Below are 27,573 nucleotides of genomic sequence, written 5' to 3'. Positions count from 1 at the left end.
TTCTGTGCAAAACTGTTTAACATTTTCCCTTCTCAGACACAGTACTAAGTCCAAGAGCTGAAACTCTTAGAAGATCAAAATATGGTCACTTTTCACTAAATACAAGTTTCTGTATAAGCATTCCTTCAGGAGGCGGTCTCTGATTCTTTAAGACATCTATCTTGCACTCTATGAAGAGGTGCTGTGTATTTAATGGTGCATGTTTTAGAAGTTCTAGATTAATTTTTAAAGATTAAATAAATAAATATTTAGAAACTCATTATATAGTTATCAATATTTGTCCATTAACAGGTGGAGTTTTCAAGTGATCTCACGCTGTGTATTCTTAGCTGGTGCCGTCATGTGAAAACCACATGCCCAGCCATACCTAAGACAGGATGTTGAACAGGATGTGAGCAGTATTAGCCCCACTCCCGTTCCAAGCCCGTACTGGGCCAGCTCTGGAGCACAGAGGTGACTGGTCATTGTGAGCTGATGACTATAGCTTTATATTTCTCTCCCAGCCTTATAAACCTCACGAGATCTGGCTGGCATGGGGGGCAAGAGGGATGGTTTCCGTCAGCCCAGCAGGATGTCCTGTGGAGGGGTGGCTGGGGGAGACTGCTATTGCTCATGCCCCCTCCTGTCCACGCATTCCCATGGGCTCCCTGCAACGGGCAGGGCCAGATAGGGGAGTCCACAGCTAGGCCCCCAGGCGAGCAGGACCTACCCAGACCTCTTAGTGCTTCCAAGACCTGCTTAACCTGAGAGAACCCTGTTTGCCCTAGTTTCACAATTGCCATCTCTTTCCTCTGGGCCATTTCTCCATGAGAGTCCAGTCAAGGTCCCACAAGCCCCATCCCCTGCCAGCATGAAGAGTTTATTTCACTGGAAGTAAGTGCACATATTCTGTGCCTCTGCTTATGTAGAACACACTTAGGTGTGTTTCTCCTAGTTCAGCTGGCTGTTCTTGGTCACTGGTACAGGCTCATTTATTACCTGGAAAGATCATAGGAAAACCATAACAAGCTGAGCCTTAGAGAAATAATGGAAAGTTTCTGAATTGTGAGAAAGTATAATTAAGCACTTAGATTTTTAATAAATTCCAGTTTCCTAGCTATTGTAGACATAACCTTTTTATCAGAATGAAATTTTTGATAAAGGATAATTGCTTATACTATTCTAGTATAGTCTTTTCAAATATTTGGGATTTATAAAATAGTATAACCCTGTGAGCTCTACATGGATAATGTGAACTGTTATTGAAGAATTTGGTGGGGAGAATGGGGCTAAATTTCTCTCTTGTGTGTTTGAGAGTTAAATGTATGAGGATCGTACAGCTGTATTGTATTTAACTTGTTTTAGTTTTGCTGCTGAAATACAGTTCTGAATACTTATAAAATTTTTGATACATACCTCCATAGATTTGTGGCTGACATCAGAGATAAAATGAGCAAGTTTTTAGTAGAGTCTGGTCCTTGTGTTCAAAACACCAACATCTTTGTCTCCATTTAAAATATTGATCTTCAAAACATAAGAAATTTTTAGCAATGTTGTATTTGCAGATTGGGTCAGTTTGTCATTTTTTCCATTACGCGGGTTCTAAAATCATTTAGGATTCCCTGCCACCCTAGATTTTGGGGAGCAGAAAGCTCATTTTCATTACAGTTAGAATGGTGGTAGCACCCATTCTGGGATATGGTTTTTATTCCACATCAGAACATTGAAAATCAGTCTGCAGAATTCACCTAAATATAATTTGCTGCTTGATTACTTGTGGGTTGACTATTTACCTACATTTAGGTGTGCTACAAATTCTTAGATGCTGTACAAAGTTGTTGCGGGGAAAGACATTTTGAATCACCTCTTTTGTTTAACTTCTTTTGACATTTACTTAATTTCTTTTGACAATACCACGTCTTGACCTTTTACTGAGCATTTCTCAGAAAGGCAGAGTTGTTTGAACTTCCTTCCCTAATTTGGATAAATGAACAGAAACGTGAATTAAATAAAAATCATCCAAATTTAGGGAAAATATGAATTTCACGTAATGTAAAACAGTAGTGTAGTTTAGATTAGGATTTTGAATCTAAGGTCATTGTTATTTTCCTAAGAATAGAGGATAGAAAAAAAATTGGTTCTGAGATGTGTTCTAGTTTGTATCAAGTTAGTTCTTCATAACATGGTTTAATAGCTTTATGTGCAGCTGACAGATTTCCAGGACTACACTTACAGCTTTAATCAAATATAAGTTACTTTTCAGAGCCAGTATGGTGGCTTTTGGAAGTTTAATAGTAACAATTTTATACCAGTTTTTGAGGGCCTGTTAGGTACTAGGTTTTAAGAGCTAGGCATTTATTACTCCACCTGCCTGACGGGGACGCTGAGATTTAGAGGTTTAGGGACTTTCTTCAGGGGGGTTCCTTCTTTTAACAACTATTTATTTATTGACTTACTTTATGCCTCGCGCTGTTCTAGGTCCAAGGTATACAGGCATAAACAAGATAGGCAAGGCCGCCATGCTCATGGAGCTTGCATTTTCATATAAATAAAGGTTTAAGGTCATTTCGGCTAGGAAGGAAAAACATAAAAGCAGAATGGTATGAGGTGTCGCACTAGTTAGTATGGAAAGGCCCCTTTGAGGAGCTAACACTTGGGCTGAGACCAAAATGAGAGGTCACATAATGTCACAGGCTGGATTCTGGCCCTGGTCTGTCTGATCCTAAAGTATCCTAGTATCTGTTCTGTGATACTTACAGGAATTCCCTACCTCTGTGCATAACATATATCTGAAAATGAGAGAACCGAAAGATAAAACAAGCCTTAATTGCAGTCTTTGCAGAAGCTGCCTTGCTCTCATGTGGCCCAGAAAGGGGCATCAGAATCTCTATTTGGCCAAGGGCACCACAGAGGAGAAAGACACAGTGTCTCCTGCTATATAACAAATCACCCCAAAACTTGCTGGCTTAAAACAGCAGTAATCGTATGCTATTTCTCGTGGTTTCTATGGGTCAGGGATTTAGAAAGGGTCCAGCGGAGATGGTTTTCTCTACCCCATGATGTCTAGGCCAGTGTGTCTCAACTGGCAGCAGTTTTTGCCCCCCGACGACTTTTGTCAATGTCTGGAGACCTTTTTTGTTATTACAATTTGGGGGTTGCTGCTGGTATCTAGAGGGTAGAGGCCAGAGATGTTGTTAAATATCCTAGTGCCTAGGCGACTCCACGTGCACCACAAAGAATGATCTGGTCCAAAATGTCCATAGTGCTGAAGTTGAGAAACCCTAGCCTAGGGCCTCTGCTGGAAGACTGGGAGCCAGAATCATCTGAGGCCTATTCACTCACATGTCTGGTAGTTGGTTTGGGGCTGTCAGCCGGAACACCCACCTCTGACCCCTTCATGTGACCTGGGCTTCCATAATATGGTGGCTGGGTTCCAAGGGCGAGAGTTGAGAGAGAGGAGAGAGCAAAGGCATGTGAGTCAGGTGGAAGTCATGCCTTTTACCACTTAGCCTGTCACTTTCACATGTTGTCCTAGTTGGAGAAGCCACAAAGTCCCACCCAGGTTCAAGGGGAGGGGAAATAGACTCCACAGTCTTTATGGGAAGTGGCAAGGTTCTGCAAGATCATGCAGAACTGGAAATACTCTTGTGGCTATTTTTTTCATTTTAAATCAATTTATTGGGTTTTTAAAAAAAAATACATTTATTTATTTATTTGTTTTTTTATTTTTGGCTGTGTTGGGGCTTCGCTGCTGCACACGGGCTTTCTGTAGTTGCAGCGAGTGGGGCTACTCTTCGTTGCGGTGCATGCGCTTCTCATTGCAGTGGCTTCTTTTGTTGCGGAGCATGGGCTCAGGGCACGCGGGTTTCAGTAGTTGTGGCTTGTGGGCTCTACAGCGCAGGCTCAGTAGTTGTGGCACACGGGCTTAGTTGCTCCGCGGCATGTGGGATCTTCCCAGACCAGGGCTCGAACCCGTGTCCCCTGCATTGGCAGGTGGATTCTTAACCACTGCGCCACCAGGGAAGCCCTGTTGTGGCTATTTTTGGAAAATATAACCTATCACACCACATCAATTGCTTTCCCTTCCACCAAAGGGGTTAGGGAGCCAGCTCACCTAGGCGGTCCTCACCCTCCTATATGGCTGTGTTATCATAATTGTTTATTGCTGTTGTTCTGTTTATTCTGTGTGGGAAGAAGGGACAATAAGAAAAGAGTAAAAATGAGCAAGAGTAAGAAGGGGAAGTTGGGTCAGTAAAAACCACAGGAGCCACTGAAAACCAGAGGCATAGTGGCCTGGCCCTGCACAAGCAACACTTCTTGGCTGGGCAGTGGGCTTGGGTTGGCGAGGAGGCACTCTGACTTGGGAGATGACTCTACCCTATGTCTGCCCAGCACCGTGATAGCAATCTGTGAAAAGCTGAATTCAGTCTACAAAGGTTAACTCAGGCTTATCACGTGCTAGTGTGAGTTAAATGAAAATCCAGCATCTACAAGTCAAGGACTCTCAGGACTATCCTGATTATTTCAATCGTGGTCATCTTTCCGACTCAAATATGCAGTTCACAGGGAGCTGTGAAGTGGAAGTTTGGGCTTAAATATCAAATGTTTTTAATATTGTAGCATATATTAACATTTAACATGTTTTGTTTTGACTCTTTTTCTATAAATAACTCTTCTTAGAGAAAGACAAAAACAAATTTATGTTTCACTTTTGTGTTTTAGATTTTGCTAAGCATGTTGACTTTTTAGAAGCTATAAGTAGTGCCTTGAGGGCCCTTTTGCAAACGGTGGCCTCCAAGAACATTCCTCAGGTAAGGTTTTAAAATTTTTTTGTGGAACTAGCCAAGATTCTGTATTACGGAGGCAAAATTTATTGCACTATTTTTAAGTATTTATTTCTATTGAAAGAGTAATGCATGATCCTTGTAAAGTGGAAACAAAAGTACCGAAAGTATAAAAGTAAAATCTTTTCCTTCTCCCCACCACCCCCAGCAAAACATACACAGTTTTTTAGTTGATATAATGTGTTTGGCATTTGTGTTGTAAGTATTTTCTCTGGAAATCATTTGTCTTTTTTAAAACATTTTATTACAGAAATGTATAGGCATGTTCTCCAGGTCCTCCACAGTGATCTGTCTGCACCTCTGTGATAGGTGCCTTATCACGTTTATTTTTTACTTTTTATGAAGGAAATTTTCAAACATTTCTAAAAGCAGAAATAGTATTGTTACCTGAACGCATTATCACCAAGTGTCAACAAGTTGCCAACATCTTGTCATTCTTGTTTCTTTCACTTTCCCTACATTTTTGTTTTAGCTTCTTGGAATAGTTAAAGCAAATCATATTATTTCACCCATGAATGTTTTATTGTGTGCTTCATTATGTGTCTGTGACAGAAAATGAACTTTTAAAAATCTTAACCGCAATACCATTATCCCAAACCCCCAAATCAACAGGTGTTTTAAAATTATCATTTGATATGCAGTCTGAGTTCAGTTTCCCCTGATTGCTTTTAAAATGTTTTTTTTTCAATTGGTTTGTTCAAATCAGCATCTAAGTAGGATCCATGTATTGTTCTTAGTTGGTATTTTGGTCTCTTAAATACATATATTTTAACGGGGTTAGTGAGATTGAATTCACATACCATACAGTTCACCCATTTAAAGTATACAATTCAGTAGTTTTTAGTATACTGACAGATTCTTAAATCTCTGAATTTATAACATTTCCCCTGCCTGCCCGCCTTTCCCCATACTATTTATTCATCGAAGAAGCTATCAGGTTTCCCTGGTGGCGCAGTGGTTGAGAATCCGCCTGCCAATGCAGGGGACACGGGTTCGAGCCCTGGTCCAGGAAGATCCCACATGCCGTGGAGCAACTAAGCCCGCGCACCACAACTACTGAGCCTGCACTCTAGAGCCCGCGAGCCACAATTACTGAGCCCATGAGCCACAGCTACTGAGCCCGAATGCCCAGAGCCTGTGCTCTGCAACAAGATAAGCCACCACAATGAGAAAGCCGTGCACTGCAACGAAGAGTAGCCCCTGCTCGCCGCAACCAGAGAAGAGCCCGCGCACACCCAAAAATAAAGACCCAATGCAGCCAAAAATAAAAAATAAATAAAGTAATTAAATTTTTTTTAAAACCCAGAAAACGCCATAATATTAAAAAGAAGAAGAAGATGCTGTCATCTGTCCTAAAGAATTTCCCCCATTCTCAGATATGGCTGCTTTAACAATGTTATTATTTAACAGGTCCCTCTGTCTCCCATATTGCCTATAAATTGGGAGCTAGGTCTAGAGCCTTAATTAGATTCAGGATCAGATCGTTTAGGCAAAAATAATTCACAGTGCTGTATGTATATTCTACTTTTATATCACAAATCACATATTGTTGTAAAATAGTGATGTTAAGATTAATCAATGGATTCACTTGTAGCAACCAGTGATTTTTGTTGTATAGATCCACTATTTTGCAAACCACTATAGGGTTTGCAAAATGGAGATATCCTAATTTTGTCATTCCTTTTAAAGCATTTATTAGCTGTGATTCTTCTGTAAATAAAAACTTCCTATTTCATCAATTAGTTGGTAACTTTGAAATAAATTTCATACCAAAAAAGATAGGATATGATTCTCCCTCCCCCCACCCCACCCTTTTTTCTAGAATAATGAGTTGGTGTCCTAGCAGTCTCTAAAAATAACCAGTTTTTTAAACCATCATTAAAAACTCATTAATTATTTACCCTTACAGAATATAGTTAATAATTTCAAAATAATGGTATTATTACTAACAATAACACTACTGAATGCAGTTTAAGATTTCTTTGTGATTCTTCATGTCCTTAGGGAAAAAAATCCCTCTAGGACTATACAAATTACTGTGTTTTAAAGTTGCTTGAAAAGTTCTCTTTGTGACTTGTTATAAAGTTAGCTTCAGTTGTTTCAGCTTTTATTAAAGCATTTTTTGTTTGCTTTAATTTTTATTTTTTAATTATATAAAATATTTACACAGTTTCAGAGTTAAAACTGAAACAAGATATATTCAGAGAAAAATATGGTATATACATACTATGGAATAGTATTCAGCTTTAAAGAAGAATGAAATTCTGATACATGCTACTGCATGGATGAACCTGGAAGACATTATGCTAAATGAAAGACAAAAGGACAAGTATTGTATGAATCCTCTCATGAGGGACCTAGAGTAGTTAAATTTGTGGGACAGAAAGTAGAACAGTGGTTGCCAGGGGTTGGGGTAAGGGTGGGGTGTGTGGGGAGACATTGTTTAATGGGTACAGGGTTGCAGTATGGAACAATGAAGAAGTTCTGGGGATGGATGGTGGTGTTGCCCCAACCGGTTGCACAACAGTGTGAATGTACTGTACTTACTACCACTGAACTGTACTTTTAAATATGGTTGAAATGGTAAGTTTTACGTATATTTTATCCCCAAAAAGAATATATATATGTATATATTTAGAGAGGTCTATCTTCTGTCCCTTTGCCCCTGTTCTTTCCTTTGTGCCATTGGTAATCATCCTTTTTGGTTTTTTAATTTATCATTCTATTGTTCTTTTTTGGAAAACATAAGCAAAATATGTATGTATTTGTATTTCAGTCCTTTTCTTTTTTTTTTTTATTTTTGCGGTACGTGGGCCTCTCACTGTTGTGGGCTCTCCCGTGGCGGAGCACAGGCTCCGGACGCACAGGCTCAGCGGCCGTGGCTCACGGGCCCAGCCGCTCCGCGGCCATGTGGGATCCTCCCAGACCGGGGCACGAACCCGTGTCCCTTGCATCAGCAGGCGGACTCTCAACTACTGCACCACCAGGGAAGCCCCACTCCTTTCCTTAAAAGTAGTGCTTCTGTACTTTGCTCTTCTCCCTTATTAATCACCATAGACATGTTTCTCATTTCTTTTTTACAGCTTCATATCACTCCATTGTGTACATATTCCATATTCAACATGTCTGCATCGATGGATATTGTAGTTGTTTCCAATCTTTTGCTATTACAAATAGAACTGCAGTGAATAGCCTTTTTACAGAAGTTCTGTTGTGTTTTTTGCCATTGTGTCTTTGGGATCGATTCCTAGAATTGGGCTTGCCGGCTCAGAGAACAGATGGATTTGTAGCTTTGCTCTGGGTATTGCTGTAGTCCCCTCCTTAGAGTCTGAGCCGTTTCGAATCTCCACCAGCAGCATTTGAGAGTGCCTGTTCTGCCAGAGCCTCACCAGAAGAATATGTTGTCAAAATGTTGGATTCTAAGTGGTCTGATGGGTGAGAAATTATATCTCAATTTTAATTTGCATTTCTCTTACTGTGAGGAGGTTGGACATCTTTCCATGTGTTTTAAGGGCCTTTGCATTTCTTTTTCTGTAACTTTTCCCATCTTTTGCCAATTTCGCTATCGGCTCTGTGGTCTTTTTCCTCTGTGTGTATAAGGGCAAATCCTAGGGCTTTGCCCCCAGTCTACTGAAGCAGAAACTCTGGGGAGGGGCCCAGAGATGTCTGTGTTTTAACAAGTTCTCTAGGTGATTGTCATGCACTCTGAAGTTTGAGAACTACAGTTCCAAACCGTCCTCACTGCTTCCTTTCTAAAATCCTCCAGTTCTGAGTACCATGTCACTAGACCACACCACCCCACCTCTCTTGGTTACAGTCACCCACCACCCCCAAGGGCGCCCCTCGTTCCTTGAAGATTCCTGCTGTTGGTTTCTGTTACTTTTCACTGGTCCCGTCATGATTCTAGGTGATTTCAGAATCCACGTGGATGCTCCTCCCAGGAACCTGGCTTCGCAGTTCTTCGGCCTCCTTTCCTCTGGTGGCCCGTCTTCCTTCCGTCCTTAGTCATTGCATGGCCACACCTCTAGAGCAGTGCTAACCCAGACTTGGCCCTGTTCCAGAGTTTAATGGGAAGTCTCTGGTGTTTTACTGTTGAATATAGCACATGATGTTGGCCTCTAATACATACTCTTTAAATATTTTCTCTTTGTATATTTGAGAATTTTTTTCAAGAACGTAACTTCTAAAGAAAAAAGAAAGAACATAACTTCTGACCCTCAGTTTCTATGAAAGGGAAAGTGACATTTGCACTCTTGTGATACCTGTGTCCACGTGTGTGTTCAAATCAGCTTAAAATTATCACTACTTGGTGGAAGCACTATATGATTTAATGGGTTTTACAGTCTTTATTAATTTACCATAACACACAAATCTCAGAGTCAGTTCTTACCTTGTATAGATTTCAGCCCATTTTTATTAAAGCTGCGTGGTCCTATTTACATTTTTTATGATCAACGTTGAAAAGAAATGAGAATCTCTTTGGTCTGTGTATCTCTGAATGAAAGTCTTCAAATGAGACAAATAGGATCTGAAGGTTCTTTTTACAGGCTTACAGCCATGGGATAGAAAAAGTGGTGACAGTGACATGAGCAGGCCTCGTCCTAGTTCAGAGTTACCAACGTTATTAATGCGTGATTAGAATATGGAATAACTTCTCCACTGAGAGTTTGTGTCACTTGTAGCATCGTGCCTCTTGTAGAAGAGACTCCTGCCAATCCCGTTGCACATGCTGTTGGAATTGGCTGAGTTTAACGTGCTAAATACTCTCTCCTTCTCTTTCAACAGTGCATGACTCCCGACCAGCTGTTGACACTATGCAGAGCAGGCATCCATAGTAGTAATGTTGGGGTGAGGGTGAATGTGGTTAGTATTTTAGGAATCACTGGCAGCGTCCTAGCCAAAGAAGATGGTACACTTGACACTCTTAAGGTAAAAACAATATGCTTCCAACCTAAATCATTAGAAATGGGAGAAGAGTGACTATTGGTGTGGGATTTTAAAAACTTCTGTGGACTTCATGAGAAGAAATCATATCAAGAAGTTGCTTACTGGGGACTTCTCTGGCGGTCCAGTGGTTAAGACTCCAAGCTTCCAATGCAGGGGGTATGGGTTTGCTCCCTGGTCAGGGAACTAAAATCCCGCCTACCGCGCGGCACAGCCAAAAAATAAAACTAAAAAAATATATATATATATATTGCAAGAAAAAGAAAAGTTGCTTACTAAGGTATATTATTAAAACATACCCTTTGGCTTAATCTAACTCCATGAATCAGATAGGTCCTTGAAGAGTTGTCCCATTTTGCCATTTAACTTTACTCCGGAGATGTTTTATTATCAAAAATAAATTGGTCTTCAGTGGAAGGCCAGGGTTCAGAGTTGTTCAGGATGCCTCTGCCTTTGCTGTTGCGTTAAATGTGTACATGTTGTATTCTCCTCCTGATGAAGGAGCAGCCCAGGCAGTTTCCTCAGCACACCAGGCTGCAGTGCATTCTGCACAAAGCCACCCAGTTCATCCTAAGACCTCTCATAAAGTTTAAGCAGCAACTCTGGTAGTGCCAGCACACTAGGAACTCACTCAGCATGTTTGCTTCCAGCACTTTATCTCAACAAGTTGCTTAGGAACTGCACTGCCAGAGATACAGCCTAGTAACTAAAAGAACAGTAATAGTAAAATTACCCTTTGTTGTGCTAATCATCATTGCTGAAGTGTAGATTGCTGATAATGGATTATAAACTGATTATTGTAAAGTATTTTCTTAACTTGCTAAGAGCTAAACAATGTGACTGGTATTTTTTAGCAGCTTATTTTGAAATGGTGATACATGCGTATAGCAAAACATTTAGGAAAGTAGAAAAGAATCTATGGTGCAAAGACACATCTCCACTCCTAAACATCCGGTCCCCCAGTTCCACTCTAGAGAGGCAGCCACTGTTACCCATCTCTTCTGTGTCATTCCAGGGATTTTGATTATATATAGACACCAAGTGAGAGAGCATGGCTGTGTGGCTCTGTACGTGTACACATATACCGATGAGCATGTGTAGGTATAATCACTTCCCACCCCTTTAGACTGTAAGGTCCAAGGTCCACTTTAGGGGAACAGCGAGTTTTTCTCAGGCATAACATAAGATTTCTGAGATATTTTTATTTAGTCACATTTTCAAGCATGAAGAAAAGTAGAAAGTACAGTAAATTTTTGTATAGCCATCAAGCGTATTTAAGAATTACTAGTTTTCTATCATATATACTTCAAGTAGTTGCTCTGCTGAGTGTGTTAAAGACATACTGGTATTTTGCCCCTATGGGTTCAGTAGGCGTATCTTAACAAGAGGGACACTCTCTTATATAACCACCATTATGCTGTACACAATTAACAGTTATTTCTTAATATGTCTAATACCTGGTCCATATTCAGAACTTTCCAGTTGTTCCAAAAATATCTATTTGTGGATGGTTTGTTTAAACCAGGATCTAAGTCAAGTCTACATGTTGTGCCTGTTTGGGGGTCTTCTAAGCCTCTCTTCATCTAGAGCCGTGCTCCTTCTTGCGCCACCTCCCAACCCCTGTTTTCTCCTCAGCTCCCGGGTTGGTTGTGGTTCGTAATGTTCAGCTTCTGGATTTGTCTGATTGCTTCCTTGTGACGTTACGTTTGTTCCTTTATCCTCTGAATCTCCCGCAAGATGGAAGTTAGATCTAAAAGCTAGGTTCGATTCAGATTAATCTTTTCAGTAAAACTACTTCGCAGGTGATGCTGTATATTTCATGTTGTATGATAAGATACTAAATTTAAATACTATCCTAGAGGTTATCTAGACCACTTATATTCAGATGAGAAAATTGAGGCCCAGCGTGGGTAACGGAACTATCCCGGAGTCACCCCGTTATTTATGGTAGAGCTGGAGTTTGGACTCAGCATTTCTTAAATTTATTTTATTTTATTTTATTTATTTTATTTTTGGCTGTGTTGGGTCTTCGTTGCTGTGCGCGGGCTTTTCTCTGGTTGCGGTGAGCGGGGGCTACTCTTTGTTGCGATGTGCAGCCTTCTCATTGCGTTGGCTTCTCTTGTTGTGGAGCACGGGGCTCTAGGCGCGTGGGCTTCAGTAGTTGTGGCTTGTGGGCTCTAGAGCGCAGGCTCAGTAGCTCAGTAGCTGTGGTGCATGGGCTTAGTTGCTCCGCGGTATGTGGGATCTTCCCAGACCAGGGCTCGAACCCGTGTCCTCTGCATTGGCAGGCGGAGTCTCAACCACTGTGCCACCAGGGAAGCCCTGGACTCAGCATTTCCACTCTCCCACCCGTAATACAGATGTGCACATCGCCCTTAAGACATAAAGTGTGAAGCAGAACAGCCAAAATAAAATAACTTTACTCTTAAACAATTCTTTGCAGGTAGGGAATGGTCTGTTCATTAGCTAGCTAATTGTGAAAGAAATGGGTAGATGTTAAAAATCATCACAGTGGTGCAAAATAAGATTATGTGCTCTTTAGTTTTTTAATTGTCTTAGAGTTTTTTTCATGTAATTTAAAAAGCAGGGGCTTCCCTGCTGGCGCAGTGGTTAAGAATCCGCCTGCCAATGCAGGGGACGTGGATTCAAGCCCTAGGCCGGGAAGATCCCATGTGCTGTGGAGCAACTAGGCCCGTTCGCCACAACTGCTGAGCCTGAGCTCTAGAGCCCGTGAGCTGCAACTACTGAGCCCGTGTGCCACAACTACTGAAGCTCACGCACCTAGACCCCGTGCTCTGCAACAAGAGAAGCCACTGCAATGAGAAGCCCGCGCACTGCAACGAAGAGTAGCCCCCGCTCGCCACAACTAGAGGAAGCCCGCGCATAGCAATGAAGACCCAACGCAGCCATAAATTAATTAATTAATTAATTAATTAATTTAAAAAAATTTTTTAAAAAAGGAGGGTTTTTTTGTTACAGATAATATTTATATGCATTTTGACACCATGGGAAAAGCCTTTTTGATGGAGATAGAAGGGAAATTTTAATAACTTCCAATATCTGTCTTTCATATATCATTTATGGATCTTAATTCATTTTATTTAGGAATATAAACTCTAAGATTTTAAATTTATCTTGCTTATGTTATACTTGGTATTTTTATAAATATGTGTTGCCTTTGATCTTTTTAAAGTTTTAATTTTTCCCTAGCCTTTATTTATTTATTTATGGGCCACACCACGTGGCTTGTGGGATCTTAGTTCCTCAACCAGGGATCACACCCACGCTCCCTGCAGTGGAAGTACAGAGTCTTAACCACTGGACTGCCAGGAAAGTCCCTCCCTAGCATTTTTATGTAAAATTTTAATGCGTGAATTGTTGTCACCTTTAGAGTTAGTACTTATTTCGAAAGCTGACTTAGGATGTTGGATGATAACTGTGTTTTGTTGTCTCCAGACCATCGGGTGCTTTCTGCTTGAGGTTGCCACCAAAGATCCCTCCCTTGTAGTAGCAGGAGAGGCTTTGGATGCCCTCTTTGATGTTTTTGCAGATGGTAAAGAAGCTGAAAGGGCCTCAGTTCAAATTAAATTGTTATCTGCTCTGAAAGAATTCCAGCCAGTCTTCAAAATGAAGGTATGTAGCGTTTTATTTAGAAATGCTGAAGTCTCCGCGTTCTATGGGAGGAGGGTGTGTGTGGTTCCCTCCGTGCAATCTCAGTGATTCATATAGCACTCCATCCCCAGTTCTGTGTAAACGCTTGTTGGCTGAGTCAGGGCTCAGTCTCCCTTTCTGTTGAATCACTGTGACGTGAGCCAAAATGGTGTCGACACGTTCCTCTTTCTGCAGCGGTTTAGAAATGTTAACAGTGCTTATGTGTAAGCACTACAGTCTGGCCTGCAAAGCACTTTCATAGACATGTTAAATTTATTTTATATCATGTAATGCATTATAGGCTGATTTCATTGTTACGAATATTTCCCTTTGGTGCTCTGAAAAAAAGGCAAACAAACTCCAAGTTGGCCTCTAATGGAGAACGTAGCTACCTTCATTTGCCCTTTTATTGATTGATTGATTGATTGATTCATCAGAAGCATCAAAGCTAACTTTGAGTCAAAAAAATAATGTTCAAAAACTGTTTTAGTGGTTGGGGGAAGGCAATCAGAAATTTTAAAAACAGCGTTTGATCACATGTCCACGAATGTAAGTTTATCAATTCTCCTCTTATCTAAATCTCTATTTCATTTTGAGAAATAAAAATATTTGTATTTTTTGCTTTTACATTTTAAATTAAATTTTTTCTTTTAAAGCTTTGTCAAGAGAATAGAGGCTTTAATGGAAAAGTAGCTTACTTTTGTTGCTTTCCAATACGTGTTTCTTTTCTCTCACAAGCTTCTAAGGCAGAATTCAGTTCCTGTGCCCAGAGCTCTGTGATAAGTTTTTAGGTGAATGTGATTGTATGTTTAGAAATTTAAACTTTTTGAATTTTTTTAAGGCATAAAAAATAGTTTTCTTTTGCAGAAGAAAAAAATAGCAGCACATGCCATGCACATTCTGTGTCACAGTTACATCAGTATTAGTTTAGGAACATTAATAATTGGTTTGTTTTTAACATTTTCATGTTTTGGCATCCCAAATGTAGTGATAGTGGCTGACACTTACTGAGTTAAGCTTCACCAGTAGGTGACTTTAGTCTTGAGGGGGGAAAATTGATCAGTTTACTCTTAATTATGCTTTGTTTAAGCCTGTAGTTTCGTTTGTTTCTTTGTCTGGGTTTTGTTTTGTTTTGAGATGTAATTGACATATAGTGTCAGTTTTAGGTATACAACATAATAATTTGATATATGTATCTATTGCAAAATGATTACCGCAATAAGTTTAGTTAACATTCATCACCACACATAGTTACAAATTTTTTTCTTGTAATGAAAACTTATAAGACCTACTCTCTTAGTCACTTTCAGATATATAGTACAGTGTTGTTAACTGCCATCACCTTGCTATACATTACATCCCCAGGACTTATTTCTCTTATACAGTTGATCCTTGAATAACACGGGGCAGATCCACTTAAATACACAGATTTTCTTCCGTGGCAAATACTACAGTACCACATCATCCGCAGTTGGTTGAATCCGTGGCCAACAGTAAACTTATTCCCAGGTTTTTGACTGGGGGGTGGGGAGTTGACGCCCTAACCACTGCATTGTTCAGGGGTCAGCAGGAACTGAAGTGTGTACCTTTTGACCACCTTCACCCATTTTACCCACCCCGATCCCCACGGCCTAGTGTTTATTTTTTAAGCAGTGAGAAGTTTTATTCCCACCTGTTCCCTGTCTCATGGGTAACCAAATTGAATGGTGTTTCTCTAAGCAAAGACAAATGCACCTTAGTATTTTCCCCCTTCATTATCCACAAGATGGTATAATATATTCACATTCCTGTACTTTATGTGCTTTTACTTAACACTGTCTCCTAGAGACATTTCCGTACCAGTACGTGGAGGGTGTCCACATTGTTCTTAAAGATCACAGGCCCTTTAAACTTCTGAAAAAGCAGTCTGCATGGTAAGGAGAAAATGTCCCCTTTCCCTGCAGCTGCAAGGAAAGCAGATGCAGTTGAGTCATCAGACTGTGTAGAAGCGAATGCTTTGAGAGCAGTGATGTAAACTGTGAACTAGGAAAGTAACCCCTAACCTCTGGAATGTCCATTGTTCTGATTGATTTTCCTACTTAATATGCCTTGCAGTGATGGTGATATTTAATTGTTTTTCTTTTCTCAAAGCTATAAAGCCCTGATGAAATTTCTCTGTTAGCCAGAACGGCAGCATGTAGTTTTTTATATGAAGCTCCTTTGTGAATGAAGCCACAGTTGCATTAAAGGCTGTTTGGTATATATTTAGCCCCAAATTGCATCTAAACACAATACAATGCATTTTACCAAAAAACTTCTTTAGAGCAGCTGTCCTCAAAAGTGTCCTGTATCCGCAGCGCCAGCATCACCTGGTAACTTGTTACAAGTGCAAATTCTCAGGCCCAGCTCCAGACCTACTGAAAATCAGAAACTGTGTGGATAGGCCCACCAGTCTGGTTTTTAACAAGCCTTCCAGATGCTAAAATTTGAGAACCATGGCTCTGGATTAGAGGTGAGGTATAGTTCACATACCATACAACTCATTCTTTTAAAGTCTACAATTCAGTTGTTCTTGTAACTATCAGTTAAAAGGTGCACAATCTTAATTTATCTTTATTATGGCTAATGTACTGTGTTCCATCACCTTGGAAGTGAAAATGTTTCACCAAAATCTGACTGCTGTTTGTTCTAAAAATAAATACACCACAAATTAAATGCTTTCTTATTTAAAGGAATTAGTGATATATACCAAATCACATATGATATATTTTTGGCAGATACGGAAAGAAGGGAGAGCCAAATACAGTCCAGATCAGCTGTGTGTTCTTGACAACGTGAAGATGAACTTGAGAAGGTTTGTTGCTTATCAAGAAACTGTTGAGAAAAAACTGACTACTTGAAAGAGACCAGTCCTCGTCTCAGAGCGTTCAAAGCTGAAGAATACTAGAGGGTTTCCTTTCAGTGTGTGTGTTCCTGAAAGTCATTTTTTAATGCCTGTACACTAATTTGAAGTTCATAAAAACTCCAGAACCTATCAGAAACTCTTAAAAGCTCTGGGATCTGTGTGGCATTTCTAGTGCTCTCAGAAATGTTTCCAGCATATTCTAATCACTGGAAACACGAAGAGTGGAAACACAAGGAAATCTCAGGTGCTTCTTCACGAGCAGTGAAGACACTTCCAAACAATCATGTTTTCCTTGAATTTTGCAAAAAAGGAAAATCCGAAGCATTGCTTGGCTGCTCTTTTAAGCCATTATCATTTTATATTAGCTAAATCTTTAACTGAAATATGAAGACAAGCTTTATAAATTTTTTTTGGTATGAAGTATATCAATTATGCTTACCTTTTGTGAAGAGGGGAGTGAGTTGGAGTCATACACCACTATTTAGCAGACTATACTACTAGCTAATGAGCTCATGAGGTCATCGTCGTCCTCTGTACAAAAGGATCTGATCGGATACTGCTTTGGAACATCACTCCTTATTTAATTGGAATTTAAATGGAATCAGAATTGGAAGAATATGTTTTTTAATAAATAACTTTTTAATTGAAAGCTTTGTGTCTTGGAAGATCTTTTTTAAAATATCAGATAATCCTATTACTGCGTGTTTGCTTGCTAATGGATCTTGCTTTGAATATATGTGTGCTATTAAAAACAAGACTTTATACCAAGAATCTCCAGCATTACTGTCAATGTTCTTGAGGTAGTACGGTGACAGGTGGAGCAAAGGGAGGGAGCTTCAGTGCACATCATTGTCGGAGTGGGGCCCCTGGACCGGGTCTGTTGTCTGTCTATTTGCCTGATCAGAGGAGTTGTTGGAGATTTGAAAATTTACCCACTGTAGATCTCAGTTGACCTGTTAAAAGGCCCAATACCCAGCACAGGACTTAACTTTAGTTAACATCCATCACCTCACATACATTTTTTTTCCTTGTGATAAGAACCTTTAGCATCGACTCTCTCAGCAACTTTCAAATGTGCAATACGGTATTGTTAACTGTAGTCCCCGTGCTGGACATGACGTGCCCAGTCACTTATAATTGGAAGTCTACCTTTTGACAACCTTCACCCATTTTGCTTGCCCCCCACCGCTCACCTCGGGCGACTAACAATCTATTCTCTCTATGCATTCAGTTGTTTGGTTTTGGGGCGTTTTTTTGTTTGTTTTTTTAGATTCCACACATGAGTGAGATCATACAGTATTTGTTTTTCTCTGATGTATTTCACTTAGCATAATGTCCTCAAGGTCTACCCACATTGTCACAAATGGCAGGATTTCCTTCTTCTTTATGGCTGAATACTATCCCATTGTGTATATACACTACATTTTCTTTACCCATACATCCACTGATGGGCGTTTAGGTTGTTTCCATGTCTTGGCTACTGTGAATAATGCTACAATGAACAAATGGTGCATATATCTTTTTTTAAATAAATTTATGTATGTATGTATTTATTTTTGGCTACGTTGGGTCTTCGTTGATGCCTGGGGGCTTTCTCCAGTTGCGGCAAGCGGGGGCTACTCTTAGTTGTGGTGCACAGGCTTCTCATTGTGGTGGCTTCTCTTGTTGCGGAGCATGGGCTGTAGGTTTGTGGGCTTCAGTAGTTGTGGCTTGCGGGCTCTAGATCGCAGGCTCAGTAGCTGTGGCGCACGGGCTTAGTTGCTCCGCAGCATGTGGGATCTTTCCCGACCAGGGCTCGAACCCATGTCCCCTGCATTGGCAGGCGGATTCTTAACCACTGCGCCACCAGGGAAGTCCTGCAGATATCTTTTTGAGACAGTGATTTCATTTCCTTCAGATCTATACCCAGAGGTGGAATTGCTGTATCATATGGTGGTTCTATTTTGAATTTTCTGAGGAATCTCCCTACTGTGTTCATAGTGGCTACACAATTTACTTTCCCACCAATATTGCACAAGGGTTCCCTTTTCTTCACATCCTCACCAACACATATCTCTTGTCTTTTTGAAAATAGCCATTGTAGCAGGTGTGAAGTGATAGCTCATTGTGGTTTTGAGAGACAAATTCTTCCAATGAAGAAAAGTTTCAGAGTTCTCCCTGCTTCAAATGTTTATAGCATATATTCATTTTCAAGGAGGATAAAATTTCCAATTTTGTAATCTTTCCCACACTTTCCAACCTATAAACATTATGCAAAATAACTAGCACAGGGCTTAGTACATAGTAGGCTCTCAATAAATATTTGTCGAACAAATAAATGTTAGTGATTTTCTGTCTTATTAAGCAAGCTTGTTGCAGTTTTTGAATGCAGAATCACCCTATGGAACAGTGGAACGTGAGTTATTACATTGGAAATGTGCCATCCCCCCAATGTTTTAGGCTCTGAGGCATTAAGAGTCTGTACTGCTACCATTTAATTTTGCTATTCAGAACAACAATAAAGATAGGAAAAGATTAAATATACTCTACAGCTGTTTACATAATAGCTCAGCAAGCATATGAATATTATTCATGCCACAGTAAAATAGAAACTGTAGTTTTTTATGTAGGAAAAAGAAGTCTGCTTTAAAATACAGTTATTTGCAAATTATCCAGAATAGTCCATTAAGCATATACACTCTTTTAAGAGTTGAAGTATAAGCTCATGTGAGAGCCTTTTTTCTAGAAAATATTTTTAAGTGTCCAACCTGCCATGGCATGTTTATCCAAGGAAATAAAAATCACTGCTTTACTTCTCTCTTTTTCTTTTTGCCTTTAAGATGGAAACTCATTTTAAAATAGAATTGATTTTGAAATATTAGTCATTTAATTACATTTCTTTATCTGTAGTTTTATCTTTTGCCTTTATCTAGTCTTTCAGAGGAATACCTTTGAGTAATTAAGATAGGGAAAGTTCTTATCTCTTCAGCGTTCCTGTTCAGCCAGTTCTGTTGCAGGCTTGCTTCCTGCCTTTTTGAAATTGCATGGACCAATACTTGATTGTACAGGCAGACCTCGGAGATACTGGTCCAGAAAACCGCGTCAAAGCAAATATTGTAATAAAGTGAGTCACCAATTTTTTGATTTCCCAGTGCATAAGTGTGCAATAGCATTATGTTTAAAAAATAATGTACATACTTTTTTTTTTCCTTTTTGGCTGCGTTGGGTCTTTGTTGCTGCGCGCGGGCTTTCTCTAGTTGTGGCCAGTGGGGGCTACTCTCCGTTGCGGTGCGTGGGCTTCTCATTGCGGTGGCTTCTCTTGTTGCGGAGCACGGGCTCTAGGCGCATGGGCTTCGGTAGTTGCAGCACGCGGGCTCAGTAGGTGCGGCACGTGGGCCCTAGAGCACGCGGGCTTCAGTAGTTGTGGCGCGTGGGCTCAGTAGTTGTGGCTCGTGGGCTCTAGAGCGCAGGCTCAGTAGTTGTGGCGCACGGGCTTAGTTGCTCCGCGGCATGTGGGATCTTCCAGGACCAGGGATCGAACCCGTGTCCCCTGCATTGGCAGGCAGATTCTTAACCACTGCGCCACCAGGGAAGTCCTACATACCTTAATTTTAAAATACTTTATTGTTAAAAAATGCTACCCATCATCTGAGCTTTCAGTGAGTTGTAATCTTTTTTGCTGGTGGAGGCTCTTGCCTGGATGTTGATGCTGCTGACTGACCCGGGTGGTGGTTGCTGAAGGCTGGGGGCGCTGTGGCAATTTTTTAAGTCACCAGTGAAGCATCTCTTGACGCCTCCTTTCGCAAACAAGTTCTTTGTAGCATGCAAAGCTTTTGATAGCATTTTATCCACTTCTTTCAAAATTAGAGTCAATCCTCTCAAACCCTACTGCTTCCTTGTCAACTAAGTTTTTGCTCATCCATAAGAAGTAACTCCTCATCCATTAAAGTTTTATAATGAGATTGCAGCAATTCAGTCACATCTTCGGACTCCACTTGTGATTCTAGTTCTCATGCTGTTTCTACCACATCGGCAGTAACTTCCTTCACTGAAATCCTGAAATCCTCAAAGTCATCCATTAGAGTTGGAGTCAACTTCTTCCAAACTGCTGTTAATATTGATATTTTCATCTCTTACCATGAATCATGAATATTTTTAATGGCATCTAGAATGGTGAGTCCTTTCCACAAGGTTTTCAGTTTATTTTGCCCAGGTCCATCAGAGGAATTGCTGACTTTGGCAGCTGTAGCCTTACAAAATGTATTTCTTAAATAAGACTTGAAAGTGGAAATTACTCCTTTATCCATGGGCTGCAGAATGGGTGCTGAGTTAGCAGGCATGAAAACAACATTAATCTCATTGTACATCTCCGTCAGAGCTCTTGGGTGACCAGGTGCATTGTCAATGAGCATTAATATTTTGAAAGTCATCTTTTTTTTTTCTGAGCAGTAGGTCTCAACAGTGAATTTAAACTATTCAGTAAACTACGTTGTAAACAGATGTGCTGTCATCCAGACTTTAGTGTTTCATTTATAGAGCACAGGTAGAGTATATTTAGCATAATTCTTAAGGGTCCTAGGATTTTTGGAATTGTAAAGGAGTATTGGGTGCAACTTAAAAAGTCACCAGCTGCGTTAGCCCCTGACGAGAGACTCAGCCTGTCCTTTGAAGCTTTGAAGCCAGGCATTGACATAACCTCTCTAGCTATAAGTCCTAGACAGCATCTTCTCCCAGTATAAGGCTGTTACATCTACAATGAAACTCTGTTCTTTAGTGTAGCCACCTCATTAGTGATCTTAGCTAGATCTCCTGGATAACTTGCTGCAGATTCTATATCAGCACATGCTGCTCCACCTTGCACTTTTATGTTATGGAGTTAACTTCTTTCCTTAAACCTCATGAACCAACCTCTGCTACCTTCCAACTTGCTTCTGCAGCTTCTCACCTCTCTCAGCCTTCATAGAATTAGAGAGTTAGGGCCTTGCTCTGGAATAGGTTTTGGTTTAAGGGAATGTTGTGGGTGGGTTTGATCTTCTATCCAGACCACTAAAACCATTTCAGCTATAAGGCTGTTTCACTTTCTTATCATTCCTGTGTTCAGTGGAGTAGAACTTTTAATTTCCTTCAAGTACTTTTCCTTTGCATTCACAACTTGGCTAACCATTTGGTGCAAGAGGCCAAGCTTTTGGCTGATCTAGGCTTTCACATGCCTTCCTCACTGAGGTTAATCGTTTCTAGCTTTTGATTTAAAGTGAGAGACATGCGACGCTTCCTTTCACTTGAACACTTACAGACCAGTTAGGGCTATTAATTGGCCTAATTTCAATATCTTTTTGTCTCAGGGAATAGGGAGGCCCAGTAGAGGGAGAGTAACGGAACAGCCCGTGGGTAGAGCAGTCAGAACACACACAAAATTTATTAAGTTCATCATCTTATCTAGGTGCAGTTTGTGATGCCCCGAAACAATGACAATAGTAAACATCAAAGATCTTTGATCACAGATCGCTGTAACAAATATAACAATAATGAAAATTTTGGAATATTGTGAGAATTACCAAAATGTGACACAAACACAGAGGAAGCAAATTTGTAAAAAACGCCGCTATCTGTGAATTGCAAGGTATGCCTAATTTAACTGATATATAGGACATGAGCAATTTTAACACTCTCTTCTCCATATCCAAAAACACTTTGTTTTCAGCAACAGTAACCTTGTATTATACTAGTTTAAAACATCCGCTTTTAGGAGCAGAACACTTCCTTCCTTTCCTTGCCATTTTATTTTTATAAAATATGGATTTATAGTATATGGTCAGTCCATATATTCTGTCCCCTTCAAAATAAAATCTGTCATCGTCTCTGTCTTGTTACTGCTTAGATTTATTTTTTTTAAAAATTTATTTTATTGACGTGTAGTTGATTGACAATGTGTTAATTTCTGCTATACAACAAAGTAATTCAGTTATACATATATACATTCTTTTTCATATTCTTTTCCATTAGGGTTTATCACAGGATATTGAATACTGTTCCCTGTGCTATACAGTAGAACCTTGTTGTTTACTCATTCTATATATAATAGATTGCATCTGCTAATCCCAAACTCCCAGTCCTTCCCTCCCCTACCACTCCTTCCCCCGGCAGCCACAAATCTGTTCTCGATGTCTGTGAGTCTGTTTCTGTTTCATAGATACGTCCATTTGTGTCATATTTTAGATTCCACATATAAGTGATATCATATGGTATTTGTCTTTCTCTTTCTGACATACTTCACTTAGTATGATAATCTCTAGGTCCATCCATGTTGCTGCAAATGGCATTATTTCAGTCCTTTTTATGGCTGAGTAATATTCCATTGTATATATATGTACCACATTTTCTTTATCCATTCATCTTTCGATGGGCACTTAGGTTGTTTCATGTCTTGGCTATTGTGCTACTATGAACATAAGGGTGTATGTATCTTTTTGAATTATAGTTTTTGAATTCTAGTTTTGTCTGGATATATACCCAGGAGTGGGATTTCTGGATCATACGGCAACTCTATTTTTAGTTTTTTGAGGAACCTCCATACTGTTTTCCATGGTGGCTGCACCAATTTACATTCCCATCAACAGTTAGAAAAGGAGGGTTCCCTTTTCTCCACACCCTCACCAGCATTCGTTATTTGTAGATTTTTTAATTATGGCCATTCTGACCAGTGTGAGGTGGTACCTCATTGTATGCTTAGATTTATTTCTAAGTGTTTATTTCTATTATAAGTGGACTGTGATACTGATAGATTGTCTGCTGCCAAAGTAATTCGTGGTCCTTTGGATGGTTCTGCCCCAGGGCTTGGACTGCTGTGGAACCAACACCAAGTCAAGTGTTCGTGAGACATTTGTGGCAGGAGCAAGTGGCCTGTGGTCACAACGGTGTCCTCTTTGGGGCAGCAGTTTCTTACTAGGCCGTTCCTATGGCTGCACCAGGTCCCTTGTGCCCTGTGTCTGCATTTCCTGCCCATTGAGAGAAACTGATTCTCCCTCCCTCTCATCAGTTTTGTGAGCTACCCTAGAACTTTATAATAAACCTTATTTTTTGATAGCCATGCTGTTTCTGCTGCTTGCAACCTAAAAACCCTGGTTGATAGGTATCCTTCTAGAACTTTCTGGGCACATCCATCTAGACATACATGAATGTATTTTTTCTACAATAGGCACATAATGTTCTGCAGCTTGGCTTTTTTCTTTAACAGTAATTCAGGGATGTATTGTCATGTCAGAATTGTGATTAGATCTTAGGGTAAAGACCTAATATTTAGGTCTTTAGACCTAAAGACCTAAAGACCTAATCTTAAGGTCAAGACCTTTCTTCTTGAACGTGAAAAATCACTTCATTTCCACTGGAGCGTCTGTTAGATCTTAGCTTGATAGGTTGGGGTGAATTTGCTTTTCTAGGCCTGTTCTTTTTTTTTAATTGAAGTATAGTTGATTTACAATGTTGTGTTAATTGCTGCTGTACAGCGAAGTGATTCAGTTATACATGTATATACATTCTTTTTCATATTCTTTTCCATTATGGTTTATCACAGGGTACTGAATATAGTTCCCTGTGCTATACAGTGGGACCTTGCTGTTTATCCATTCAATATATAATGGTTTGCATCTCTAGGCCTGTTCTTGAGACAGCACTTTTAAACATTCTTTTGAATCTTCCAGTGGTTTGGAAAATTGAATCTCCTCATTTGTTGGACCTAATCCCAAACTTTTATTAAAAATAAACCCATAGAAACTATAAGATAGGGACCAAAGATTTTTAGAAATCTAGTACGTATTTTACAGTAGTAATTCCTAACCTTTTCTGGGTCATTAATTATGCTGAGAATCTAATGAAAATTATAGACGCTTCAAATAAATGCACTGCATTAGTTATCTCCTGTGTAACAAATTACCCCAAATTTAATAGCTTAAAATAACAAACTTTATTATCTCACAATTTCTGTGGATCAGGAATTCAGGGGCAACTTAGCTGGGTGGTTCTGCCTCAGGGTCTCACAAGGTTGCAGTAACGATGTCGTCCAGGGCTGCGGGCTGGAGGGTTTCTTCCAAGGTGGCCCATTCACTTGGTTATTGGCAGGAAACCTCAGTCCTCATGACACAGCAACTGGCTTTCGCCAGAGTCAATATTCCAAGAGAGAGAGGAGAAAGCTGAGATGCCTTTTATAACCTATTTTCTTTTCTTTTTTGTTTTTAAACATCTTTATTGGAGTATAATTGCTTTACAATGGTGTGTTAGTTTCTGCTTTATAACAAAGTGAATCAGCTATACATATACATATATCCCCATATCTCTTCCCTCTTGCGTCTCCTTCCCTCCCACCCTCCCTATCCCACCCCTCTAGGTTGTCACAAAGCACCGAGCTGATTATAACCTATTTTCAAGAGTATGAAAAAGAATATGTATATGTATAACTGAATTGCTTTGCTGTACAGCAGAAATTAACACATTGTCAATCAACTATACTTCAATAAAATTTAAAAATTAAATAAATATAACCTATTTTCAGAAGTAGCACGCCATCACTCCAGCCATGTTCTATTCGTTGTAAGTGAACCAATAAGTCCAACGCACGCTCAGGAGGAGGAGAATTAAGTTCCACATCTTGAAGAAAGGAATAGCAAAGAATTGGTGGACATATTTTAAACATACATACCTTTATTCTACATCAGAGTTCAGATTGTTTATGGATTTTTTCAGTTCACACATGGACATCAGGTTGAGATTTGTGATTTTATACTGAGTTGGTTACTCTTCTAACTTTAAGTCAAAAAGTATTCTGTGCACTTCTACATGCAATTGTCTATTGAATTAATTTTTTAAAATTTTATTGAAGTATAGTTGATTTACAATGTTGTGTTCATTTCCACTGTACAGCAAAGTGATTCAGTTATACATATACACACATTCTTTTTCATATTCTTTTCCATTATGGTTTATCACAGGATATTGAATATAGTTCCCTGTGCTATACAATAGGACCTTGTTGTTTATCCATCTTATACATAATAGTTTGCATCTGCTAATCCCAAACTCCCAATCCTTCCTTCCCCCATCCCCCCTCCCCGCCTCCCCCCCCCCCGCAACCACAAGTCTGTTCTCTATGTCTGTGCGTCTATTTCTGTTTCATAGATAAGTTCATTTGTGTCATATTTTAGATTCCACATAGAAGTGCTATCATATGGTATTTGTCTTTCTCTTTCTGACTTACTTCACTTAGTGTGATAATCTCTAGGTCCATCCATGTTGCTGCAAATAGCATTATTACCTTCTTTTTTATGCTGAGTAGTATTCTGTTGTATATGTACCACATCTTCTTTATCCATTCATCTGTCGATAGACATTTAGGTTGTTTCCATGTCTTGACTGTTGTAAATAGTGCTGTTATGAACGTAGGGGTGCCTGTATCTTTTTGAATTATAGTTTTGTCTGGATATATGCCCAGGAGTGGGATTGCTGAATCATATGGTAACTCTATTTTTAGCTTTTTAAGGAAACTTCATACTGTTTTCTGTAGTGACTACACCAATTTACATTCCCACCAACAGCATAGGAGGTTTCCCTTTTCTCCGCGTCCTCTCCAGCATTTGTTATTTGTAGACATTTTTTAAATTTTTATTTTATTTTATTTTTTTGGCTGTGCCTTGCGACATGTGGGATCTTAGGTCCCCAACCAGGGATCGAACCCGTGTCCCCTGCATTGGAAGGCGAATTCTTAACCACTGGACCACCAGGAAGGTCCCCCATGTAGACTTTTTAATGATGGCCATTCTGACTAGTGTGAGGTGGTGCCTCATTGTGGTTTGCATTTCTCTAATGATGAGCTAGATGTAATTGTCTATTAACAGATTTCTTTATTCATTCAACATTTAGTGTTTTATTAAACAAATACTGCCCCCATTGTTATCTTTTCTCCACATTGGAGTGAGAGTAGTCTTTTTGAAACATGAAATAACTTACGTTGCTTCCTTGCTTTTTGCTCTAATTCTTCAATGTTTCCCATCACCCATAAGATAAAGTTTAAAATCCTTGCTGTCCCCTGCAAGTAGCATGATTACATGTCCAGGTTTGCCTGAGAGTCCAGCCTAATTATTAACACCACTCTATTTGACTATCAGAAGTGCTCTGGAAACTAATGAGACAGTGTAAGATCCAGGATTGGGTCTGGGACCAGGATACAAGCAGCTCTAATGGACATAACTGAGACAACTGACCAAGTTGAATTTGTAAGGTGGACTAGGTAGTAGTATTTTATCACTGTTAAATGTCCTGATTTGATTACTGTGTTTATGAACGGGAATGTCCTTGTTCTTAGGAAATACACATTGACACATTTAGGAGTAAAGGAGCAGGATGTCTCTGACTTACTCTCAAATGATTCAGAACAAAATTTCATCTCTATATAAATGTAGAAAGAAATAAAGCAAATGGGGCAAAATGTAAAGAACTAGTGAATTGGGTAAAGGGTACATGGGACTTCTCTGAACTATTCTTGTACTTTTCGTTAAGTTTGAAATTATATCAAAATTAAAACTTAGAAAAATAATGTTTTTAAATTAGGGGAAAAAAAGTTCTCCAGTTTAGACATTAAATTAAATGGCATCCTAACCATAACCCCCTGCTTGACCCCTGGTTCCTCCTGCTATCTGCCTCGCTAAGTTTCAGCCATTCTGTCTTTTATTCAGTTGTTTGAATGCACCATGCTCCTCTGTGTCACATGTGTACGCAAACCCACCATCTGGCTTCTTTTCCCACTTAATTTAGGGAACTCCTATTCATCCCTCAAAACTCAGCTCAAATAGCAATTTCGCAGGGAAACTTTCTCTAATCCTCCAGACAAGGTCAGGAGTTAGTGTTCTAGCCACTCATAGCATCTTGTACTATATACCCTTCCTTTGTAGCACTTCATTCTTCATCAGAATGCTAGCACTTGCCTGTGTGCCAAGCATGCAGCTTCTGAAGACACCAAGGTAAGGAAAATGTCTTTATAGAGCTTATGGACTCACAGGAGACAGACATAGTCAACGTAAAATTACAAAGGTGAGAAGTGCTACGAACAGAGAGTACAGGTTGTTATGAGGCCATAAGAGAGACTTGCTCTAGTCAGCGAGGTCAGTGGAGGCTTACCTGGACACACAGGAGCAACCCAAGAGGTAGGAGAAAAACCAGAAGAGTGCAAAGACAGGGGCACTAGGGAATGCTTTCAGGAGGAAGGGGCCAAGATCGTGGAATGTGATTCAGGTCCAGGAAGAGGAG

At 39.8% G+C, this 27,573-nt stretch overlaps 1 protein-coding gene across 4 annotated transcripts in view; it reads left to right on the top strand.

Annotated features, from left to right (window-relative positions):
- Positions 1–16,951, top strand: part of HEATR3 (HEAT repeat containing 3) — a 36,429-nt gene extending 19,478 nt beyond the window's left edge. For 3 of the 4 annotated variants that reach the window (XM_004324718.4, XM_019932482.3, XM_019932483.3), the window contains 4 exons: positions 4,702–4,790; positions 9,609–9,752; positions 13,224–13,400; positions 16,175–16,951. In XM_004324718.4, the coding sequence (XP_004324766.1) occupies positions 4,702–4,790; positions 9,609–9,752; positions 13,224–13,400; positions 16,175–16,297 (533 nt within the window). In that variant the 3' untranslated portion in view covers positions 16,298–16,951. The remainder of the gene's footprint in view (positions 1–4,701; positions 4,791–9,608; positions 9,753–13,223; positions 13,401–16,174) is intronic. The other variant, XM_019932481.3, reaches the window with a different exon arrangement.
- The last annotated feature ends 10,622 nt before the right edge of the window (positions 16,952–27,573 follow it).

Source organism: Tursiops truncatus, chromosome 19, assembly GCF_011762595.2.
Source record: "Tursiops truncatus isolate mTurTru1 chromosome 19, mTurTru1.mat.Y, whole genome shotgun sequence".
Lineage (NCBI taxonomy): Eukaryota > Metazoa > Chordata > Mammalia > Artiodactyla > Delphinidae > Tursiops > Tursiops truncatus.
This window is presented reverse-complemented; position numbering and strand designations above follow the sequence as displayed.